A 22,216-nucleotide genomic window follows, 5' to 3' on the forward strand; every position below is an offset into this window, starting at 1 on the left:
TACACTTCTAGTTTGTGTCTTACTGTTATAAGGAGCAGAATAAAACGTTCTATATCGGGAGGCGTGTGGTGCAGTGGGTACAGGTTCAAACCCGACTGCAGTCAGCATGTCATTGTGTCCCTGAGACACTTCACCCCAAATTGCTCCTGTTGGGATTGGCCACAGTATTGAGTATGTAAGTCGCTTTGGATAAAAGCATCTAACAAGTGACATGTAATATATGTGAGGAAAACATCATAGAAATAAGAGAGTACGACATTGAGCTCAATCAGCATTTTTATTTTTCAAGCAATTAAATATAGCATTCTATGGGTAAAAAAAACCATGTCCTAAACTCAATTGGTTGGCAATTAGCATGTTGACAATGACATTCCAGTTGACTCTTTTCAGAACAGAAGTAGTCTGCTTTGTTCCTGAGGATTTAACCAAAGATAAAAGTACACATCACCTTGTCCCCTGGCAACTCAGCAAGTGTCCAGTCTGTACAGCAAGGTGGTTAAATATATCCTCTTAGCATTATCTAAAACTAGATTTAGACCATCTCCCATGGTGTAAAGAGACACACCTTGATGGGTAAACACACTCTTCATGTGGGGCATCAGTTCCTTTTGGTCCTTTTTTGTAGAAAAAATATGATCGCACAGAGTACGGGAAGCAATCTTCTTCGCATGCACACATTTAAAAAAGCTACGATACCAAGTGCTGTAATTTACAATACACCATACAATTAAAATTACATTGATATAAAGTTGTTGGTTCAAGATAAAAAAATAGATCAACAATGCCCTCACACACAACACCAGACTCAATTTGTGCTATAAAGCCAGCTCCTGGATGTTTGTCTTCGTATATTCGGCCGTAGGGTTGATGACATGGGGTGGCAGGAGGTAGATGGTCGTCCTCCAACTGGAAGGTTAGTGGTTAAATCCCCAACCCCAGCAGTCAACACGTTGATGTGTCCTTAGGCAAGATACTTGTCCCCATGTTGCTTCTGATGGCATGGACCAAAGTGTGTGAATGGGTGAAAGCTGGCTTGTATACGTAAAAGCCCTTGTGGCTGGCAAAGTCAGGAAAGCGCCATATAGATGCAGTCCATTTACCATGTCCAGGTACAAAGAGGAAATCAAATATATAAACATAAAATTACCAGTAGTCCTTGTCTTACAAAATACAACGGTCAGTGTTGTAGAACCTAATATTGGACAATCATGAATATTTCATGTACAGCGGGATCACAGGATCTGCCCTTGAGTCAGTCTTTCAACTTTTTCAGGTGACTTTTGGTCATGAAAACAAACTCATAGTTTATTGACCCCGAGTCCTAGAGGGTGGTACTGATTCCACCTTCTCTGATCTTCTCCCTTCTGTTCAAACTCATCTGGCTATCGGACAGAGTTGGGTCAGTCTTACGATACTGGGACCGGGGGGGCGCCATGTTGGTGAGCTCGTGCTGCTCAGCGAATAGGAGCCTTTGGTTCTCTTGGCGGATCCTCACTAATTTGGAGATGCGCTTGCCGATGAGATAAACCATCTCGCAGAGACACATGAAGATGCAAACTGCGCTGGAGACAACCATGAACAACATGAAGATCTTTTTCTCTGTTGGGCGACTGATGAAGCAGTCCACAGTGTTGGGGCATGGTTCCAGTGAACACTTGGACAACCTAAAAGAAAACAGTAGATACGATTAAAGGTGAAATGAATCAGTTTGTTCTGTACATGTTTTTCTGCAATAATGAAAGTAAAGATATGAGCATTACTTGGGCAGGTCGTATCCATCGTATATCCGATACAGGATGTAAAGGAATGCAACGTCAAATCCGGCTTTGAAGACCAGACTCAGCAGGTAGGTCCACCACAGCCCGCCTCTCTTTTTTCCAGGGTTGGCGTACAGGTGAGAGCCGTGGTGCAGCTCAACGTATTTGGCGTCCTTTCCTTCACGGTATTTCACATGAGCCATCACCATCAGAGATGGGCAGGTAATGAAAATCAGCTGCAGCGCCCACAGACGGATGTGGGAGATGGGGAAGATGTGGTCATAGCAGATGTTGGTGCAGCCAGGCTGGAAAGATTTTTTTTTTTTTTTAAAGCTTTTTGCATTTACTGGTTTTGACTATAATGAGGTCTAGGACTTTTATTTCATACCACTGCTAATGCAACTGTCATGAAAGAATGAATGTGAAACAATACCACTATTGCTGGCAGAAAGTTATAATAACTTTATAATAGTAAAAAGCTACAATACATTTATACCGGCAGCACTTTTTAGGGAAAAAAAGGAACATTCCAACAAATAAATGCAAAGTATTTCGAAGGGGATTTCAATAAGAATTACAGACGAAAATAAGTTTACATTTATAAGGTTTGCCTTTAATAAATATTGCTAATTGTCTGCCAGTTACATGGTGTTGTATATGCTAAGACCTTAGCCTGTGATCCTAATATGTGGACGAGACATGATATCCTTAGATTAAGTCTGTAGTATTCCAAACATCAGTGGATCTTACAGTTCCTATGATACGACTCAAACATTTCTTTTGTTTAAAGAGTGGTGCAGTGATGACGCATTTTTGTATGCTGATCTGGAAGTTAGTCTCCAAATGGCTGCCTCGACCAAAAGTCAATGGGATTTTTCCATTGGATTTTAGAAAATTGGTCTGTGGGAAACAAACATCTATAATAGTTCTTTAGGCAGGAAAATCTCCACTTAATAACACGACTTTTACAATAGTCGAAGCCTATATGCAATTGCCAGTTGTTGGGTTACATAAATAGCTGACGTCATCATACTTGCCAACCTTGATACCTCAGAAATCGGGAGCATTTCAAAATGTAAAATGGGGGGCGGGGCGGGGTGCTAGTTTATCGCCGGAGCTGTTAGATTAACATTAACATGCTTATTGTAGTTCTAAATGCAGCCTGTAGCACAATCCTTGATGGAGCATATGTGTGGGCAGGAAAGGAGTGAGCAGAGAGTAGAGTAGTTGTCGATTCTTGTTCTGTTTTCTGTGACTATCTGCCTCACCCTGTCAGACTTTCAGTTGCGCGCGCTACTAAAGAGACGTGTTACCATGGAAACCAAACAATGGTGTAGCTGTATTAAAGTGCGAGTGGAAACAGTCCTGAGTAAATCTGATTTTGTCAGAAACCGGGAGAAATATGACCCCGGGAGGAAACCGGGAGGGGGCAATGAAATCGGGAGTCTCCCGCGAAAATCGGGAGGGTTGACAAGTATGAACGTCATGCTATACTGTAAATGAACTACATCACAGCCACACGACTATGTCACCGTGAATAAGTTAAAGGCTCGTGTGACTGATGACATTTACTTTTCTTCTCGAGCCAGTTGTTTGCAGTCAATATTTTTAAGAAATGTTAAAGCTTGACCAGTGGGTCATATTTTATTTCCCAAAACAAAATGTGAAAATCTCTTCAGTTTGTATTAACCCCAGAGCTTATTTCAGACATCTAAGGCAAAAACACATTAGAAAAACGTTGACTTCAAAACAAAGTAACCGGGAGTGCTAAATTGCTGACTAATTTCCATGATAAGGTCTCACTACTTGGCATAAGCCTACATCTTTCCATCTCCAAGGCCACAATTGTATAAAGTTAATTTAGGTTTTAGCTAAAAAACTAAACTAGAGCTCACGTTGATTTCACATTACACCCCAAAGCTCATTAACACATCAAATTAGCAAGAGCAGCTTCCCAAGACATATCTTAATACATCATTTAAGAGGTGCCTCCTAGAGGGACACCACATCTCCAATAAATGAATATCATTTGAAGATAAAGAAGTGTTGTTCCTGTGTTGATCTCACCTGCCGAGTATTACACACAAAGTCTTTGTTCTCATCCCCCCAAACTCTCTGCGCTGCCACCACGAAGACCATCACACGGAACACAAACACCATGGACAGCCAGATCCTTCCAAACGCAGTGGAGTATTTGTTGACTCCACTGATCAGACTCTCCAGCCCCGACCAGTTCATCCCTGCTGCTGTACACTGCACCTGGAACACAGAGGATGAAATGAAAATAGGGTTATTTTTCCAACAGAGACAAAACATGGCTGAATTATTTGTGTAATCAACTTACATATCAGTGCTTTTAATTGGTATGCTGACTAAGTCTTTTATTGTTTTGCTATGTTTAGACACATCTTCCCCCAAGCTCACAGATGCAGGTTACATGAAGAGCAGCTGCACCCAAAACTGGCATGTCTGACTCATAACATGAACAGACTTGTTTATCTACCATACAAGCTAATCACATAGATCTGCAAGGAGGGAGGTGACATTAGAAACAGTTTTATCTGTCTGCAGGCTTTTTTCACCGTACAAAATATGTTCAGAATTGTTAACACTATTAGCCGTAGAAAAAGAGTCATTCATGCTCAGGTGGGAATATGTCTTAGTTAGCGGGCTTCAGTGGTTCGTGAGTATATCAATGGACCATCTGTTGGTTTCTTTTGTTTCACCTGTTTTTATTGACATATAGATGTCAGCAAGACAGTGTTGCTACTTTTTGAATTTAGCTTGACAACCCAGCACTTTCTGGTTTACATCACAGGCACATTTTGTAAATGCAAAACTTTTTCAATAGACAAGACAGTTCACAATTGTTCAACAGGTTGTGGAAATACTCTTATTGTTAGCTTAGCACAAACACTGGAAGCACAGTGAAACAGGTAGGCTCAGTCCAAGCAGTAATATGCTGTTTTTATTCTGACCTGGAACACTTCCTGTATTATACACTGGTTACGTTTCAATTGCTCTTGATATAGTATAGTATTATAGTAGCATAAGTATTTTCATACATAAACGCCAGTGAAACCTCAACATTTGAATGCTTTTACTTTGGTTTAACCTAGCTGCTTCCAGACTTGTTAAAGTATTTTTGCTAAAATGTAAGATGCAGGTCTCCCTTGAAAAAGAGATCAATGATCTCAAGGGATACACCTGGATAAATAAAGGCTTGAAATGAAATGAAATGAACGTTTTTACCCTGATCGAGTCGTGTCAATCTTCTAAATCTTAAAGGTGGGGTATGTAAGTTTGAGAAACCGGCTCGATATACACTTTTTGTTATATTCCATGGAATGCTCCTCTTAACATCCCGATAGCAATGAATATTTTTAGTGCTTTGACAAAAGATCCATGAAAAAATTTCATCTGCGGAAGCCGTAGTTCTGTAAAAAAAAAGCAAGACCAATCATTTGAGCCGGCCCGGCTAAAATAACTGGATGGCCTACCTGCCTGTCAGCTTTCCATCTGAGCACAAACTTATCTCGTGCCCTCATTGGTCATGTGCGCGTTTGTGTGTGTTGGAGGAGGGGCTCTGTAAGGAAGTAGCAGATTTGTTCCGGCTGTGTATTTTCAAATTCTAGCGAACTCGAGCTGGTTTCTTCAAAATTACCTACCCCACCTTTAATCTCGGCCAGTCAAAGATTCAATCAGCCTGTCCACCTCCAAAAAAACGACCAAATAGGTTGACTGTTCAGCAGCTTATTACGACCTATAGTCACGTTTGAAAGTTTAGCACCTCTAGTGGTCGTGTAAGAGACAACAATTTGCTGCAATTGCAAACGCTCCGGAGGGTCGTATATTCACAAATAACCTTCTCTGGAAAATCCTAAATTGTAGAATAGTTTGGCCATTAAAATGCTTTTTGATTAGATTTCTAGCGAGAAGTGTATATTGTACTTTTAGAATCCAGGTCAAGTGGATGTGTAGGATCTATAGTTTAATAGTACATTTTTAAGATTATTTGAGGTCTCGCCAGGAGAACATGTATATACGTCTTTCCCCTATTCATTTCTATTGACGGCAGTGTTGGAGCTATATATATCTCTTTATATTATTTAATAGTTTAACAATTATTTTCTTGCTGTTTATAGTGTTTATTATTATTATTATTATTATTATTATTATCATTTATGTATTATGTATTCTTAGTTAGTGCCATAAGTTAAAGTAGTTTCTATGCTTTTATTTTTAAGGCATGTTTTGGGCACTGGGTGATTAGAGCAACTGGTGTAATTGTATATATTGGAGACAGGTGGGTGGTGGGAGGCAGATCACTAGTAGGCAAACGTTTTTTTTAGCAGGGTGTTTCAAGCCACAGGGTATTCCAAGCCACAAGGAATTTCAAGCCAAAAGGAAGGAAGCCATAGGAAAGGCTTAAAGGAACCAACCATAGGAAACCTGTTCATTGTCAATGATATAGGATCATAATAAATGCAAAGCGGAGAATCTTGTCTGGACCTGGATCATTGCCCTGCGTAAGATCTGCTAACTAGTGCCTCAGCGGCTGTATTATTTTAAGTTAATTATCTGTTTTATTTCTATATGATTTTGGCCGCTACAGGCAGCATCCATGTAAAGTTAGAGTCAAAACCTAATTGTGTTTCGCAAAAGGTTCTATGGCACGTCTCTACTGGGAATTGTAGTTTTAAAATACGTTTTCGTATTTCCCATAATTAGAAGTTGCCAGTATTAGACTGTGTACACCCCTGGGGGTTTAGGGCAAGGGTGCCCAACCCCCGGTCCGCGGACCGGTACCGGGCCGTGGAAGTGTTACTGCCGGGCCGCGAAATAGCTGTGAGTTTATCGTAATATTTGCAGAATTATAAATATATTTTATTTTCGCACCTATACCAGTCATATTATTTCATCCAAAACATACAAAATAAATCAAAATTGGTTAGCATAAGGTCTCAGCCTCTCGTGCGCACAGAAAGTTACCGGTGCGCCAATAGGAAGTGGAGCACACAGGAGACAACCGTTTCATCGCAGACTGTTATGTTTATGGGGAAATGGCAGTGCATACATTATTTGAGATATATTTTGAACTCGGACTTCATTTTAAGGACATTGTTGCCAGGGGTGTAGAGCTATTTTTTATTTGTAAAACCTCCTTCACTCAGTTAAAATTGACAACCGGTCTGCGATTTTTTTTTTATGTATCTGCTGGTCCTTGGCACAATAAAGGTTGGGAACCCCTGGTTTAGGGGACACAAAACGCATTGGTGTTATCAAATTTAAAACATATGATTAATAAATGGGTGAAAATTGCTTGTGTCCATAATGGGCAGCATTAATATATACCCACATGACAGCTAAGGTCAGAAGAGCTTTATTTAATTGCTGTTCTTATGTCTGTGACCCCTCCTGTTGTTAATTGATAAGCCTGAAACATGCACTTGTCAAGGTTCAGAGGCACATTTTGCAAATATGGCAGTAGCCATCGATCATCTTAAGATAAAATAAAATAAGATAAGATATACTTTATTGATCCCAAGTTGGGAAATGTTTTTGTTACAGCAGCATGCACAACATGCAATTTATTGCTAGTTTGTAGTTCTACTCTACTACAATTCAGAGGTTAACCTGGTATTTTTACTCCACTACATTTATTTTAGTTACTTTGCAGATTCTGATTAATGATGTGAAATATGAACAACCCTTCAATCAGACTTTAGTTACACCTGAGTAAAATTCAGGGAAGGTGATTGTCAAGTGCCAAAATAAACTATGCAATATATTAGACGTTGAGTACTTTGTCAGGCTTAATATTTATCTGCAGATACCTCCAAAGTTTTTTTCTTATTCAAAAGAAGACCTTAACTTAAAGTATTCTTTAATGTTTAAATAAAGCCTTATTAGTTTGTCTGTTTTGCACATCCTCCTATTAATATCTTTGGACGTCCTCCACTAGCTGTTTTATTGTAGAGATCACTTATACACTGAACAAAAATATAAATGTAACACTTTTGTTTTTGCTCCCATTTTCCATGAGATGAACTCAAAGATCTAAAACATTTCTATATACACAAAATAACAATTTCTCTCAAATATTGTTCACAAATCTGAAAAAATCTGTGATAGTGAGCACTTCTCCTTTGCCAAGATAATCCATCCCACCTCACAGGTGTGGCATATCAAGATGCTGATTAGACAGCATGATTATTGCACAGGTGTGCCTTAGGCTGGCCACAATAAAAAGCCACTCTGAAACGTGCAGTTTTGCTTTATTGGGGGGGTCTGGGGGGGTCCGAAAACCCTAGGGTTAAACCCTAATCCAAACCCTAACATGTCACCCATCTCCTTCGCATAGAGTTGATCAGGTTGTTGATTGTGGCCTGTGGAATGTTGGTCCACTCCTCTTCAATGGCTGTGCAAAGTCGCTGGATATTGGCAGGAACTGGAACACGCTGTTGTATACGCCGATCCAGAGCATCCCAAACATGCTCAATGGGTGACAGTGTCACATTTGACAAAAAACATCACCGCAATTTTTATTCCACCATAATTTGAAGCCGTGTGGCTGCACATTTGTGTGCTTTGTTTATTTAAAACCAAAGAGTAATTTGGTATGCTATGCTGTTAATTCAGCTGTATGTGTTTAGTGTCTGCTCACTGCTGCTGCTGAATGAACACATTGGGGAACAATAGCGTGTGTGCTAAAGTAATGAGGTTCATGAATGAAACAGTGTCATTAGTCCGTATAAATATAACTTTTTATAACTTTGTATAATCATGAACCCCCTGGTGCGTGTTTCTTAGAGTTAATGTTACTTAGATACTGAGCTGTAAGTGTGTGTTTTAGTGTGTATGTTTGTGTGTGAGTGTGCTTATCAAATGTGTACTTTTCTCTGCAAACAAAATATATGTACTCAATCAGAGCTCTGTTTGACATTTAAATCTCATTGTTTCCAACTGCACGTGTGGCTAGCATTGTAGAGATTGTTAATCTTGTACAATATAATAAAGAGGCTAAAATCGCTGTTGTTTTTGTGCGCCTCCATTGGACTCCTTTGTTTACTTACAGATCATAGTGATAATGTAACATTCATGCTTCTATTGGCTAGTGCTACAACACAGTGGACGTGCTAAGGGGTGGGAAATCTCTAAACCCCATTTACACGGGAACATTTGCGTTTACGCACTGTATGCGTTTTCAAAAAAGTCTTCCGTTCACACGCATTCGGCTCAATTAATGTGTCCGTTCACACGAGAACGCTGGAAACGCTGTAGTACATATGCCAGGCCTGTAAGTGGCGCTGCTGCCACCACAAAATACACCAAAAGCAGCGAAGAAGACCCTGTAGCATGGTTGCCCTTCTGTTTATTCTCCGCGGTGGACGGCGTGTGCTCCTGCTGTAAATCTCTCCGGTAGTCCACCAGCAGATGAGAAACACCAACCTCTCCGGCTCTTCCAAGGGACGAGGGAACCATGCGGCTGAGTTTCCGTTAACATTTTTTTCCGCCGGTCAACATGTCCGTTAAAGGTCCCATGTCATGGCCATTTCTACTGATCATAATTCCATTGTTGAGGTATACTAAAATGGATTTATACTGTGCAATTTTCCAAACTCACATTGGTTTCTCATACAGCATCTCTATAACATATGAATTGTTGAAAGGTGTTGTGAAGCTTTGTTTCGTGAAAGGCTGGCAGAGGGTTTGGCCATAGCTCTGAGTGTGGCTACTGGGTATCCCTATGTAGCGATACCCAGGAAGTAAACAATGGAAAATGAGAAATCTCCAACGAGGCGTTTTGGGGAGGTCTTTTCTGTGTTAGAGTTTTACTCCCTACAGGGTGTACTTTGAGGCTTTTTGACTCTGCAGAACATTTACATGCATAAAAACCTTCATAACACACAAGGGGACGGGTAGGCTAATAACCAGAAAAGCATGACATGGGACCTTTAAAGTTTAAGAAAAAATTAGAAAAGTGCCGTTCAGAAGTCTTCTTTGTTTTTTATTGAGCTTTAAAACAAATTGATAACGACTCTATATAATAATAATATAAGAATAATAAACAGAGCCTCTCTTTTCCTCCCGCTCTTCTGACAGCCCAGCAGCTGATCTCTGAGCAGGAGACGTGGGGAGAGGGAGACGTGGGGAGAGGGAGGCGGGGCTATTTCATCGTTATCAGAAAATGATCGTATAGAGCAGTGGTCACCAACCTTTTTAAGCCCAAGATCACCGACCTCGACCGAGGTGAAAGGCGAGATCTACCTATTGCAGAATTGAGTGAAAAAGACGGCCCAGACAGTGCTTCCAATTTGAGGCCTTTTATATAGGCTAATTGCATCTGAATTACTGTTACAATGAAGGCTCCATAATCAGCTCACGGCATATAGGCAGGGGTAAAGTGCTATGTGCGAGTGGGGGGCGAACCTTACCTCCTCTAGGGGGGTCCTCACCTCCTCTAGGTCCTCACCTCCTTTAGGGGGTCTGGGGGGATGCTCCCCCGGGAAGATTATTTTTTAAATATTGAAGTTGAAAGCATCAATCTGGTGCACTTTGAGAGCAACATGAAGAGATCTATGGATTCATCTCTCAGCACCCATATGAAACAGAACTGTAAACAGATTTTCTTTTTCTTTATGGATATTTTACAAATCACTCCCATTTTAAACTGTATTCTTGTTTTACTGCCATATATTATTTCATACCTGTTTTTCATTTATTCTGTTATTGTTTGTATAACTATAATGATCATATGAAGGTTTACCGAGGAAATAATCTTTTGAATAATTTGTGACAAAACCGTTCTAAACACTCAGAGAGTCCTTTAACTCACCTGAGCCCCAGTCTGACAGGGGAAGACTCTCCTCCAGCTTGTTGTGGAAACAGCTCCTTATGTCCGTTAGTGCAGCTAGCTAACCAGATGCTAACATCACGGTCCCCGCTAGCACCGGTCCCTCTCTCTCCCTCTCTCCCTCTCTCCCTCTCTCACTCTCTCTCTCTCTATCACACTAAATGCGCTATAGAGAACCTGCAGTGACGCGTCGTAAAACCCGGAAGTGAGTTAGCATTTTTAGCACTTCCGGTTCCTTCCTCAAAAAGCAATGCATTTTTTCCATAGGGTTTTGGAAAATAGCTCGAAATAAGGTCTGTGGTTGACACAAATTTAAGAGATAAATCACGTTTTGTTCTACGACATTAAATACATCAGCAGTGACCCCACTGGGGATTTTTGGAGAGTTTACGTGTCTGAAAAACGATGGTTGTTACCGAGTGGCTGAATAGGACTACAGAAATGGACGAGGCCGTTGTACGTCATTACGCCGAACACGTAAACACTCCCGCTAAGTTTGTTTTCCCCTGTGTTCTGATTGAAAGCAAGTACCTGCCTATCTTTAGTATCTGTATATCTATATCTGACCATTAGAATCTGTATTTTTGAAATTGTCGTTTTTAACACCGTAGTTTTACAAATTATAGAATAATTAATTACCAGTGTTTTCCAATTTTACTCGGCAGTTCGTTTCGTTAGCTAACGTTAGCTAAAGCTAGCGCTACTAGTTAGCTACGCAATGGTTTGTTGCTTTGCTCCGGGTTGCAGCCACAGGTCTTCGCATGAAACGTGCTTGTTCTATCGTTTCCCGGCCAATGTTTTTCCAAAGGAGAGTCTGGATTCGTGCCATGAGGTAAGCTGACGTTACATTTTTGTCCATGTCACGGTGAAATGTAAATGATGGGTAGTGACTGTATCGCCGTTTTAGAGATGGCGCTGCTGAAAAGACCGCAACATAAGTAAAGATAATGAATACATCCTATTAAAACCTGTGTGGCTTATATGATAATTCTAATTAGTACAAGCAGCATAACGTTTCACCATGTAACTAAAGATTGTAGTCAGGGAAATCAGTTTGACATATTGAACTAATAAAAAATCACCTCTGGCTGGCAGAGAACTCTCTGCTCCATAGCTTCTCTTGGACGTAAAATCACATGTACGTTTTACATTTATATTCAATTTAATATTCCATCCCTCACATACTTTTGAATATATAATAACTTATATTTTGTTTTTCTTGTTATGCTGCTGCAACACAAACATTTCCCAAATTGGGATCAATACAGTAATATCTTATCTTAATTCATTAAGAAATATAACTATTATAAATAGTGTAGCAGCTGACATCTATTTTCAATATGGATTAATCTACCATTTATTTCTTTAGTTCAATTTTCATCTATAAAAATGTCAAAATAGTGAAAATGTTCACAAGACTTATCAAAGTGCAAGGTTATATCTTTAGATGTTTTGTTTTAGCCTATGTACTGTATGTCTTAATGCTCTTACAGTGACGGTGTGACTTCCATGAAACTAATATTTTATATCTTCCCAACAGACGAGCTGACAGGAAACCTAACTCTAACAACCACAACATTGCAAAGGCGAGTAAATGTAAATTAAAAACAATTCACAATTTTTTTATTTCTTCTTCCTTGCAGTGAGGTGAAGCTGACCTTGCACTTGGTGCCAGTAAGGATGTTTCTCACGCAGGCTGAATGTTTCTCCTTCCTTACTGACACAGAAGCCCTTGATTTGCAATGTTTCACTAATTGTCATTTCCCTGGCTCCGTAGGGACACTTTACCTCCAGCACAGTGGAAGACCCTACCAGACCATCTGGAGATGCCCCCAACAATCCTGATAGGGAGAGCCACAAATCTGACTCATTGACGTGCATCTGGGTTGCAGTGGTGAATGCCCTGACGCCCTCACATTCATTCATAGTCCCCCACTGTACAGACAAAACACCATCAAGGGCCTGTTGTTGCCCTAGCACCCTGGCAATAAAGGAAGCAGTCACACGCTTTGACCTCAGGACAGCTCCAAAGTTGCTCGCAGTCAACCTTCCTTTCCTGAACAAATGCTAGTTTGGGTTGGTTCGCTGACCAGTGGTAGCCACCTGAATTGCCCTCTGTTGCTCTTCAGACAATGCCATGCTTGCCACAATTGCCTCAGGTCCCTGATGCCCAACCGATTTGAGAATTTCAGGAACAGTAAGTGTTTCCAAGCGGTAGTGTTCCTCTTCTGGCTCGGGGGAGAGAAGCCAAGAAATTCCTAAAAACCTGCCCCCGAGTCTGTCCCTCAGCCAGTCACGATCTTCGGAGGTGGGCTCTCTTGTCAGCGGGTTCAATTAGTTATTGGTTTCAACAGTCACATTAAAACAGTTACTAAATCAGCCTACTATCACCTAAAGAACATATCTAGGATTAAAAGACTAATGTCACAGCAGGATTTGGAAAAACGTGTCCATGCTTTTATCTTCAGTAGCCTGGACTACTGCAATGGTGTCTTCACAGGTCTCACTAAAAAATCTATTGGGAAGCTGCAGCTAATTCAGAAAGCTGCTGCTCGAGTCCTTACCAATACTAAGAAAGTGGATCACATCACTCCAGTTCTGAAGTCTTTACACTGGCTTCCTGTGTGTCAAAGAATAGATTTCAAAATACTGCTGCTGGTTTATAAAGCACTGAATGGTTTAGGACCAAAATGCATTTCTGACCTCCTGCTAAATTATGAACCATCCAGATCTCTCAGGTCTTCAGGGACTGGTCAGCTTTCTGTCCCCAGAGTCAGAACTAAACATGGTAAAGCAGCGTTCAGTTATTATGCTCCAAATATCTGGAACAAACTCCCAGAAACCTGCAGGTCCGCTGCAACTCTGACTACTTTTAAATCCAGGCTGAAGACTTTTATTTTTGTCGCTGTATTTAATTGAACTATTCATATCTTAGACTGCACTGTACCTTTTATCCATGTATTTTTTCTTTTAATGTTTATTTTATGAGCTTTTCTTTTTAATGACTGATTTTAAATAGCATTTTCTTAATGTCTTTAATTTTTTGTAAAGCACTTTGAATTGACTTGTGTTGAAAAGTGCTTTATAAAAATAAACTTGCCTTGCCTAATAAAGATTTCATGTGACACATACAATTGATTTGTTGATGGGAATTAATGTGAATAAATTAACTCTAGGTTAACGGTACTCTTGCTATCACTACTCACCGACACTATAAACCTTGTCCCTCATGCTAGCCCTGACAACACCGGTAAGCACACCTTCATCTAGGCTGCACTGTTACGTGTCCTGACTTGTAGTGGTTCTCTCCTCTATCTACACTCTTCTTGTCATCTTTGTAAAACGATATCAGACTGGTAATTGACACAGCCATGACTTCTAGTTAAATTCAGTGTGGCTAAAATGAAAAGCTTTGTTAAAATATGCAAGCACGCGAAAGTCAAATTCAGCTTTATTGTAAAAAATTCTACATGTGTTATACATCCAGAAATCTCGAAATGTCGTTTCCCAGTGTGACATGTATACATAAAACAAAACAAAAAGGGCCTAGATAAACGTGGTATACATTAAACAAAAAGGGCCTAGATAACCGGGGTATGCAGTTTAAAATGTTAATATATTTAAAGTGTTCAAAGTGCAGTTTCAGTGCAAGTCAGTTGGAACGATCTTAAGTTGGCGTGACGTTGAAGTCGTGCGACCCTGCTGCTGTACTGGCTTGTAGTTCGTCTATAGCATAACGTTAGCATTTCGCTTTTGGCGACTAGATTTATGATTCAAAAATTATAAAAGTAGGCTTGACATGTGGAGATTATCCGGCTGAAAAAAACGTGATCCCTCTCTTAAATGTGTGTCAACCACATACCTCATTTCGAGCTATTTTCCAAAATCCTATGGAGAATTTGCATTGGTTTTTCAAGAAGGAACCGGTTTTACGACACGTCACTGCGGTTCTCTATTGTCACACACACACAGAGCCGAGCTTGAATGACACAAGCACGTGTATTTCCATGCAACTCTTTGATTGGTCTGTTGACTTGCCTCTGTTGCATTCACTGAACACGGGAAATTGCAGACCTGCCGTCCTCTCTTGTGTCATGATGAGGTTCACGATGGGTTCACGTAAAGCACGGAGCCTTGTATTATATCATTGAGGTGTCTCAAATATACGTAAATCAAGTGGCACCTGCTAACGGGGTGGTGGATGATAGGTTTACATCTAAAAACGTATTTTTCAAACATTATTATTTTAATTTTATTTTTCTTTCTTTTGTTACTTTTTTTGTTAACGGTCCGCGATCTACCCGCACCACACTCGTCGATCGCGATCGACTGGTTGGTGACCACTGGTATAGAGGCTTACACACGGAGCCGTTTGACCCCCCAGAGCGTTCCGTTTGCAGATCTATCCACCTTGGGACCCGTTATCGTTTGCGGGGTCCGTTTCTATCGTTTTGTTACGGCCTCGTGTAAACGAAAGGGCTATACGCAAGAGAAACTATGCGGATACAACCCGTATCGTCCTCGTGTTTTTTTTAACGGTCTGCGATCTACCCACACCACACTCGCGATCGATCGACTGGTTGGCGACCTCTGGTGTAGAGGGATGGCCAGACAAGTTTTCTATTGAGAGAGTGTTTCAACCCTATCTGCCACTCTCAGGTGAGCTCACAGTTCAAAATGGTCTCCTACTTTATGGTAGCAGGATAGTGAACCCTACATCGCTCAGAGCTGACCTGCTCACCAAGCTGCATGAAGGTCACATGGGCATAACCAAATGCAGAGAAAGAGCCAAACAGTCTGTGTGGTGGCCAGGACTCAGCAAGCATACATGTATGCCAACCTTTCCAAATCCAAAAGAGGTAGGTTTGCGCGCGGCAAATGTGCACGCCCAAATTAGGTAATAAGAAGAAATGGAACCCCAGTAATTACACGTATAAACCATGAATTTAACATATATTGCATCATTTTATGCATTTTTCAGAAAAAGTGGTAGTTTGGTAAACAGTGACATCAACGACATGTCTGGTCTGTAGAATGCCCGAAAAGTAAAAGAATGGGAGATAAATATCCCAAAGTCTCCACATTTTATTATATTTTTAATGTGTTTCTGGTCCTCTTTCAGTTGAGACAGTGTAGATGAAGGATGTGTCAGGATGTAGAACTCTTGTTTGAACATTGGATAAAGCCAGGTTCATATTCTTGTTTCATGTTGTTGACATATTAGAGTCAAAGGTTTGCACAGAGCGAAATATCTTTGTGTTGAACGATATATCAGAAAATACTGCATGAAAAAAGTAATTTCCTGCATTTTTCTACTGATAAAGTGTGATATAAATAATGTATAGGCTTTCAGTTTGCTGTAGTTCACTAAACCGAGACATTAACGACATGTTTGGTGTTGAAAATGTCAGAAAAAGTGAAAGAATGGGAGATAAATATCCCCAAATCTCAAAATTGTATTATATTTTGTGTGTGCTTCCGGAAAAGACCAAACACTGGATGTCTTTCAGTCGCCAACATGTGTTTTCGAGACACTGATATTAATGGGGAAATCCTGCAGGACTCAAATGCCTCGTCGGGGGTAACGCTGCCCTTCCTCTGCACTTGTTTCTCTTTCAGAAAACACAGATGACTGTTTGTATGATGCGATCATAGACACAGGGGCGGATCTAGACAAATATTCATGGGGTGGCAAGAGGGTGGCAGGAGAATTTAAGGGGTGGCATCCCCTGGCAGAAGTATATGATGATTTAATCGCAGTCATATCAATCAATGTTAACTTGGAAAGCCACAATATTGATATTTTAACTCAATAACATTAGGTGACATTATTGTGGCACATCAGTAAAGCCTTAAATATAAATATATAAGGTGGCAGACATAATTTAATGAATTTTAACTGAATGATTTGGTTTAACTCTTAGACCAGCAGGGGTACCAAATATGCAGACTGCTGCATAAGTACATTAATTAACTGTCTCATCGATGTGTGTCTGTATGAATATGATAATATTAACAATCAAATTATTCCTATCAGCTGTCAATCACTCTTATGATTCACATATTCAGTGTTATTATTAAATAAACAATATTTTTGGGAGGAGTTAATGATGAACGTTCCTCAAGATGCTTGCTCACCCTCCTTCAAATTTGAAAGACCAGTGATTACGATCATAATTCAAAAGAATCAAAGGAACAGTTCAGCGCCCCACAACTTCATTGCAAACTGTTACAACCTTGACTTTACATCAGAAAGAACAAACATTAAAGAAATGACTAACTGCATCAATTAGGTTAAAACAATGTGTATTCAGCTAAAACATATACATCGCTGCAGTTATGATCCAGTGGAAAGTCCTTACCTACTTGCCTAGTTAAATCAAAGTGGTTACTTTTTTTTGGCTGGGCGGTGAAGTTTTACACAGCGTCTTATTTGACTTTCTCAGGACTTGAGACAGTTTTTTGGGGGCAGACCCCCACAAAGAAGAAAAATATATTTACACATGTAAGGTCATCTTCTTAAACAGTTTATTATTCTCATCGACTCATCCGTGAGCAGAGCATCAAGTTGGCATGTCTATAACAGCTGAATGTGGCGATTACCATCTTGATCAGCAAAACGCCACACAAACTTATTAAGATTTAAAGCTATGGTGCGTTTTGATTCAACGCTGAGTACAGCCAAACTTGACAGGCTCTTCTCTGTCATAGTAGACCGCAAACAGTTGCGGCGCCAGAGTATTGGTGTTGGGTAATCTATGGTAGGGCTAACCCATACAGTGGTGGGGCTCAAGTCAGTATTTGCAATGTAATTACATAGACATTCCCCTTGACAGTGAAACGCCACGCGTGAGGTTTCGATTATTTCCCTGTCTCAATCCAAATTGAACTGTATGAAATAAAAAGGCACATTTGTCTTGTAGTAAATAAAAAGGGCGACCTGGAGCCAATCCTGCAATTTCCCCCCAGGTGAAAGAGTTGACATGCTGAAAACCCAACCCCTACAGGGGGGTCTGGGGGGATTCTCCCCCAGGAGATTTTTTGAAATACTAACATAAAATACACATTCTGGTACTCTCTTGAGAAGAAAAATAAATAAATCTATTACTCCACGACATATTTAAAAAAATGAATGCAATTTTAGTTTTTTGTTACTTTGTTCTGAAAGCTGAACCTGCTGCTCCTCACAGAGAGAAGAGGGAAGAGGCTGTGTGAATTACTTAAATTACATTGTGGATAAGGGTGGATTCTGTGGATTCTGGATAAGGCATTGTTCTGTGTGTCAAAATGAAAGACAGCCCACACACCTATCAGTCATCAAACCGTGGGGTCTTATTTCATTACGTGTTGATTTCTATCAACACGTAATGTTGTACCGATGTATATAGAGATGTACTACAGCAAAAGTATTCTCCGTCGGGACTTCCTGCAACAACACCACGCCGTTATCTTGATTCTGATTGACCAGAAGACATTATCAAAGATGTTCTATTGAGAAGACGATCACTACGTGACAAACATTTTCAAAACCGTTTCTAGTCTTCGGTATTTCCAGACAAGTGGCTACTGAAATCAATTTTGCTATCTGTGCAATTTACTCCGCGCGAGTTGGCAGACTTTATTTTGCTTACTTTAACATCATTGTTCATGGTGGGGCTAAGCCATTTATTGGTATGGCTGTAGCCTACCCCAGCCATACCCTGACCGCAAATACCTCATTCCTTCTGTCTACTTGTATCCGAAATGCTTCTCTTTTGTGCTGTCCTCCCGTTCAAATGAAATTGCCGCCAATCATATTTCCAAGCTCGCGCCAGGGGGGGGGGGAGAGGTTACAAGGCTCGCGTCTTGTGCTGCATTCACTTGGACTCGGACATTAGAGATTTTCTCTCATAAATGTCCGATGAGCCACAACTTTTCTTTCAAAACAAAGCTGCCAACTGGGGTAGCAGCTGGGGTGGCAAGGCATTTTTCTGAAGTGGCAGCTGCCACCCCGTACCACCCCGTAGAACCGCCACTGCATAGACAAGATGCAAATGGTGTCCGCCAAAAGTCGAGTCCAGTGTCTATGGAGTGTCATTTTTATTTGTTATAGTTTGGGAAGATTGAAAATCGGTAGGGAAAGCCAGCTAAGTCGGTAGGCGGTAGAAACATGTCAAAAGTGGTAGACTACCGCCCAAATCGGTAGGGTTGGCAGGTATGAGCAAGGAGTTAATTAACAAAAGTGATAGAGAACTGTGACACATGTAGCCAGGAGAGAACAAACCTCAGAGAGACATTGATGCCGACTGAGTTCCCACCGAGACCATGGTCTACAGTGGGAGCAGATCTGTTTCAATTAGACAACAAACATTATTTGGTCATTGTTGACTATTTTCCAGATTTTTTTAAGTTGCAAAATTAACTTCCACAACATCAAAGGCAGTTATCACACACTTCAAGTCTATCTTTGCACGACATGGGGTGCCAGAGATAGTGCGCTCAGATAATGGACCACAGTTTGCATCCGAGCCGTTCAGGAAGTTTGCCCAGGACTGGAACTTCAGTCATGTGACATCCAGTCCCCACTTCCCTCAGAGCAATGGAGAAGCGGAGCGGGCTGTGAGGACAGTCAAAGGTCTCCTTAAGAAATCAAGTGATCCATATCTTGCCCTAATGGCCTACCATGCTACTCCTCTGGCAAATGGATACAGTCCCACAGAGCTTCTCATGAGGAGGAAGATAAGGGCACTCGTTCCTGTCATTCCGTCACAGCTCAACCCAGGATGTGCTGATATGATAAAGTTGAAATTGACAGAACAAAGTTACAGACAAAAACAGAGATAAAACTATGATCGCAGACACAGAGCACATGATATGCTGAACCTGCAACCCGTCAAACATGTGTGGATCAAAGATACACATGAGAAGGGCACAGTGGTATCAACAGCAGGCACACCCAGGTCTTACATCGTTGAGACACCCAGGGGCACCGTACGAAGAAACAGATACCACCTCTCTTCAACCCCTGAGGGTCCTCGATTATCTGATAATACCACACCTGTAAACACCACTACTGAGGCAGCATGCACTCCTGCCACACCAGAAGTCCAGCGTGACTCGAGTCAGCAAAGCACAGTGTGTGAGAGACGTTTTCCTGCCAGAGTCAGGGCGCCTCCTGCACATCTAAAAGACTTTGTGCGTTCATAGCCAGGGAGCTGAGTGGTCAATGGGGCAGAATAATCCCCACACTCAGCTGGAGGGTTTAGGTATGTCCACCCCATCCCTCCATAGTTAAAACTAAATAAATGAATAAAAAGAAGTACTGCAGTTGAATATTTTATTAAGAATTCTGCAGTTAGACAGAACTACTGTATATGTTGCAGTGTTTTCAGAAACACATGTTGATAAAGTGTTTCATATTTTGCACTATGTTAAGAGCTAGAAAAAGCCTTTAGTGTCTTTAATAATATCCATCTTGGTAAACATGAGATGTAATGCTGTTATTCATGTATTGTTCATTAGAATGAATACAAGTTAAGAAGTGGTTTAATATCAGCTTCGGAGGCTTGTGTTGTGCCTACAAATCCTCTCCACAGGTAAGGTCTCCTATTTAGAAAGGGGGATGTAGTATCAGGCATAATAGGGTAGAAACCTTTATGATGTAACTTGTTGTGCATCTGTGTTTAATAAACGAGAGCAAGTCAACCTACACGTTGGTCCAATCCTTTCCTATACAAGAGCCTCTATATAAGTTATAGTGAACACTTATAACAATAGAACACTGGTCATAAAGAGAAATGATATCCCTATGTGATCGGTAACATCATCATTAGGTCTGTATAGTTTATGAAGCAGTGAAGGATCGCGCACTGTTTACAACGAGTAAAATATTTAGATTTCACAAAACAGGAGAGGCTCATCACTCAGGACTTCTCCATGTTAACACTTTAAAATCTGGATTAACTCCATTACCACTTAGTTTTGGTAACTTACTCTACTTAATTATATTGTTGATATTTAATTGTAGACAGGTATTCAAATGTGTTTTTGTAATTATATCTATGAACCCTTGTGTGAACTCTTACCTGTGCTATCCTGTATTTCAACCGTTTCAACCTTATTCCTGTTGCTGTTTAACCTGTTAAGCCCCATTCCCCCGCAGACGGGGGAAAAATCACAACATCTGCAAGAAACAGCGTCTGAGCCGGGCTTCTTAACATTTAAAATCCTATTAATGTGTCATACCCACTTAACGGGAAGAAACTCAGCTATCAGACAATATTAACCATTTTTAGCAGAACGAGACATAAGGGTAATAACAAAGGCTCTGAATTAGCCCTGAGCGAAAAAATGCTAACACACTTAGCACAGAACTCACGTTAAAATACCCTTATTACTTATCGTATTTGCACAAACAAGATATCGATTAGCAAGCTGTGATTCCACAGATTCGACAGGTATTGGTATCATTACTGACCGATCCGAACTTGCGACATGAGAAGCTAACAAAGACATCACACCAGCATTAGGTAGCCAACACGGCAATATGTCTTACCTTTGTCTTATCCTCTCTTAGTTAAGTCATTAACGTTAAATAAAATAGTATTTCTTGCAGCTATGAGGCTTATGGTGATATGAGCCTTTAATTAAATGTAACATATTTCCCTGTAAGTTCTACCCGTCTTCCTACCCTTTGCCGATTACGTTCGGCTGTTCGAAAATATCAAATATTGATGAAAAATATATGTTGAAAATATGTTTCTTATAAACAGAGGAATTGTTTTAATTTAGGAAGGGATTAAATGTAACATTAAAAGAGAAATTGAAAGTGTTTTACTAAAACGGAGACAACTAGACTAACATGGTCATCAGTGTGTGTGTAAATGTTTAAATATAAAGTGTGCTTCATTCCATAACGCCTATGTGCTGAATCTACTACGCTTTACAGGAAAAACGACTTTCTTTCCACTGATTGCTCAACATCTGGCTACACTTTGTGTCTTAGTCATAGCAAAAGGAAACATTCCTGCCTTTGCCTTTTTTAACTGGAATTAACCGAAGGGTTTTTCTACATATGTAGTCATAAATACCAACTTGTGTCATTGTATTTTAGGGTAAACAAGGAACTGTAACTCAGTCTGTGGTCAACATAAACATTGCTGGATATCTTTTGTTTACGGTAAGTTTTGATACAAAATGTATGGAAATACAACACAAATAACCTTACCTAGTGCTGAAACGTTGATACAATCCAAAACCCAATAAGTGGACACCAGCTGGAGAAGAATAATATATCACAGTTAAGTTAAAAAGCTTAAAGTTTAGGGAAACTCAAGTTAGACCATTCCACTGCTTTCCTCTCTGTCTGTCTCCTCTCTCGCCCTTCCCTCAGAAATCCTGCCAAACCAGATTCAGCAGCTTCTACGTCATCACACACACACACGCAACACACACACACACACTTAACATGTTCTGTCTTGTCAGGATACAGGAAGACTCCACACCCTTTGAGCTATGTTACCTAACACCTCCTTAAAGAAAAAGAGTTAAAGTTTGCTTTACTGAGTAGGGGAACAAAACATCCATCCTTGCCAAACACAATGTGTGTGTGTGTGTGTGTGTG

At 40.4% G+C, this 22,216-nt stretch overlaps 1 protein-coding gene across 1 annotated transcript; it reads right to left on the reverse strand.

The window, feature by feature from the left end:
• Positions 1–263: 263 nt before the first annotated feature.
• On the reverse strand, positions 264–22,009 carry gjb9a (gap junction protein beta 9a). The gene is made up of 4 exons (XM_079694397.1): positions 21,821–22,009; positions 3,825–4,016; positions 1,761–2,062; positions 264–1,664 (listed from the first exon to the last, which is right to left on the reverse strand). Exons 2-4 carry the CDS (start codon positions 3,993–3,995, stop codon positions 1,322–1,324), a joined length of 816 nt encoding a protein of 271 aa, XP_079550523.1. The 5' UTR covers positions 3,996–4,016; positions 21,821–22,009; the 3' UTR covers positions 264–1,321.
• Positions 22,010–22,216: the final 207 nt, after the last annotated feature.

This window comes from Notothenia rossii, assembly GCF_949606895.1.
Source record: "Notothenia rossii genome assembly, chromosome: 7".
NCBI lineage: Eukaryota > Metazoa > Chordata > Actinopteri > Perciformes > Nototheniidae > Notothenia > Notothenia rossii.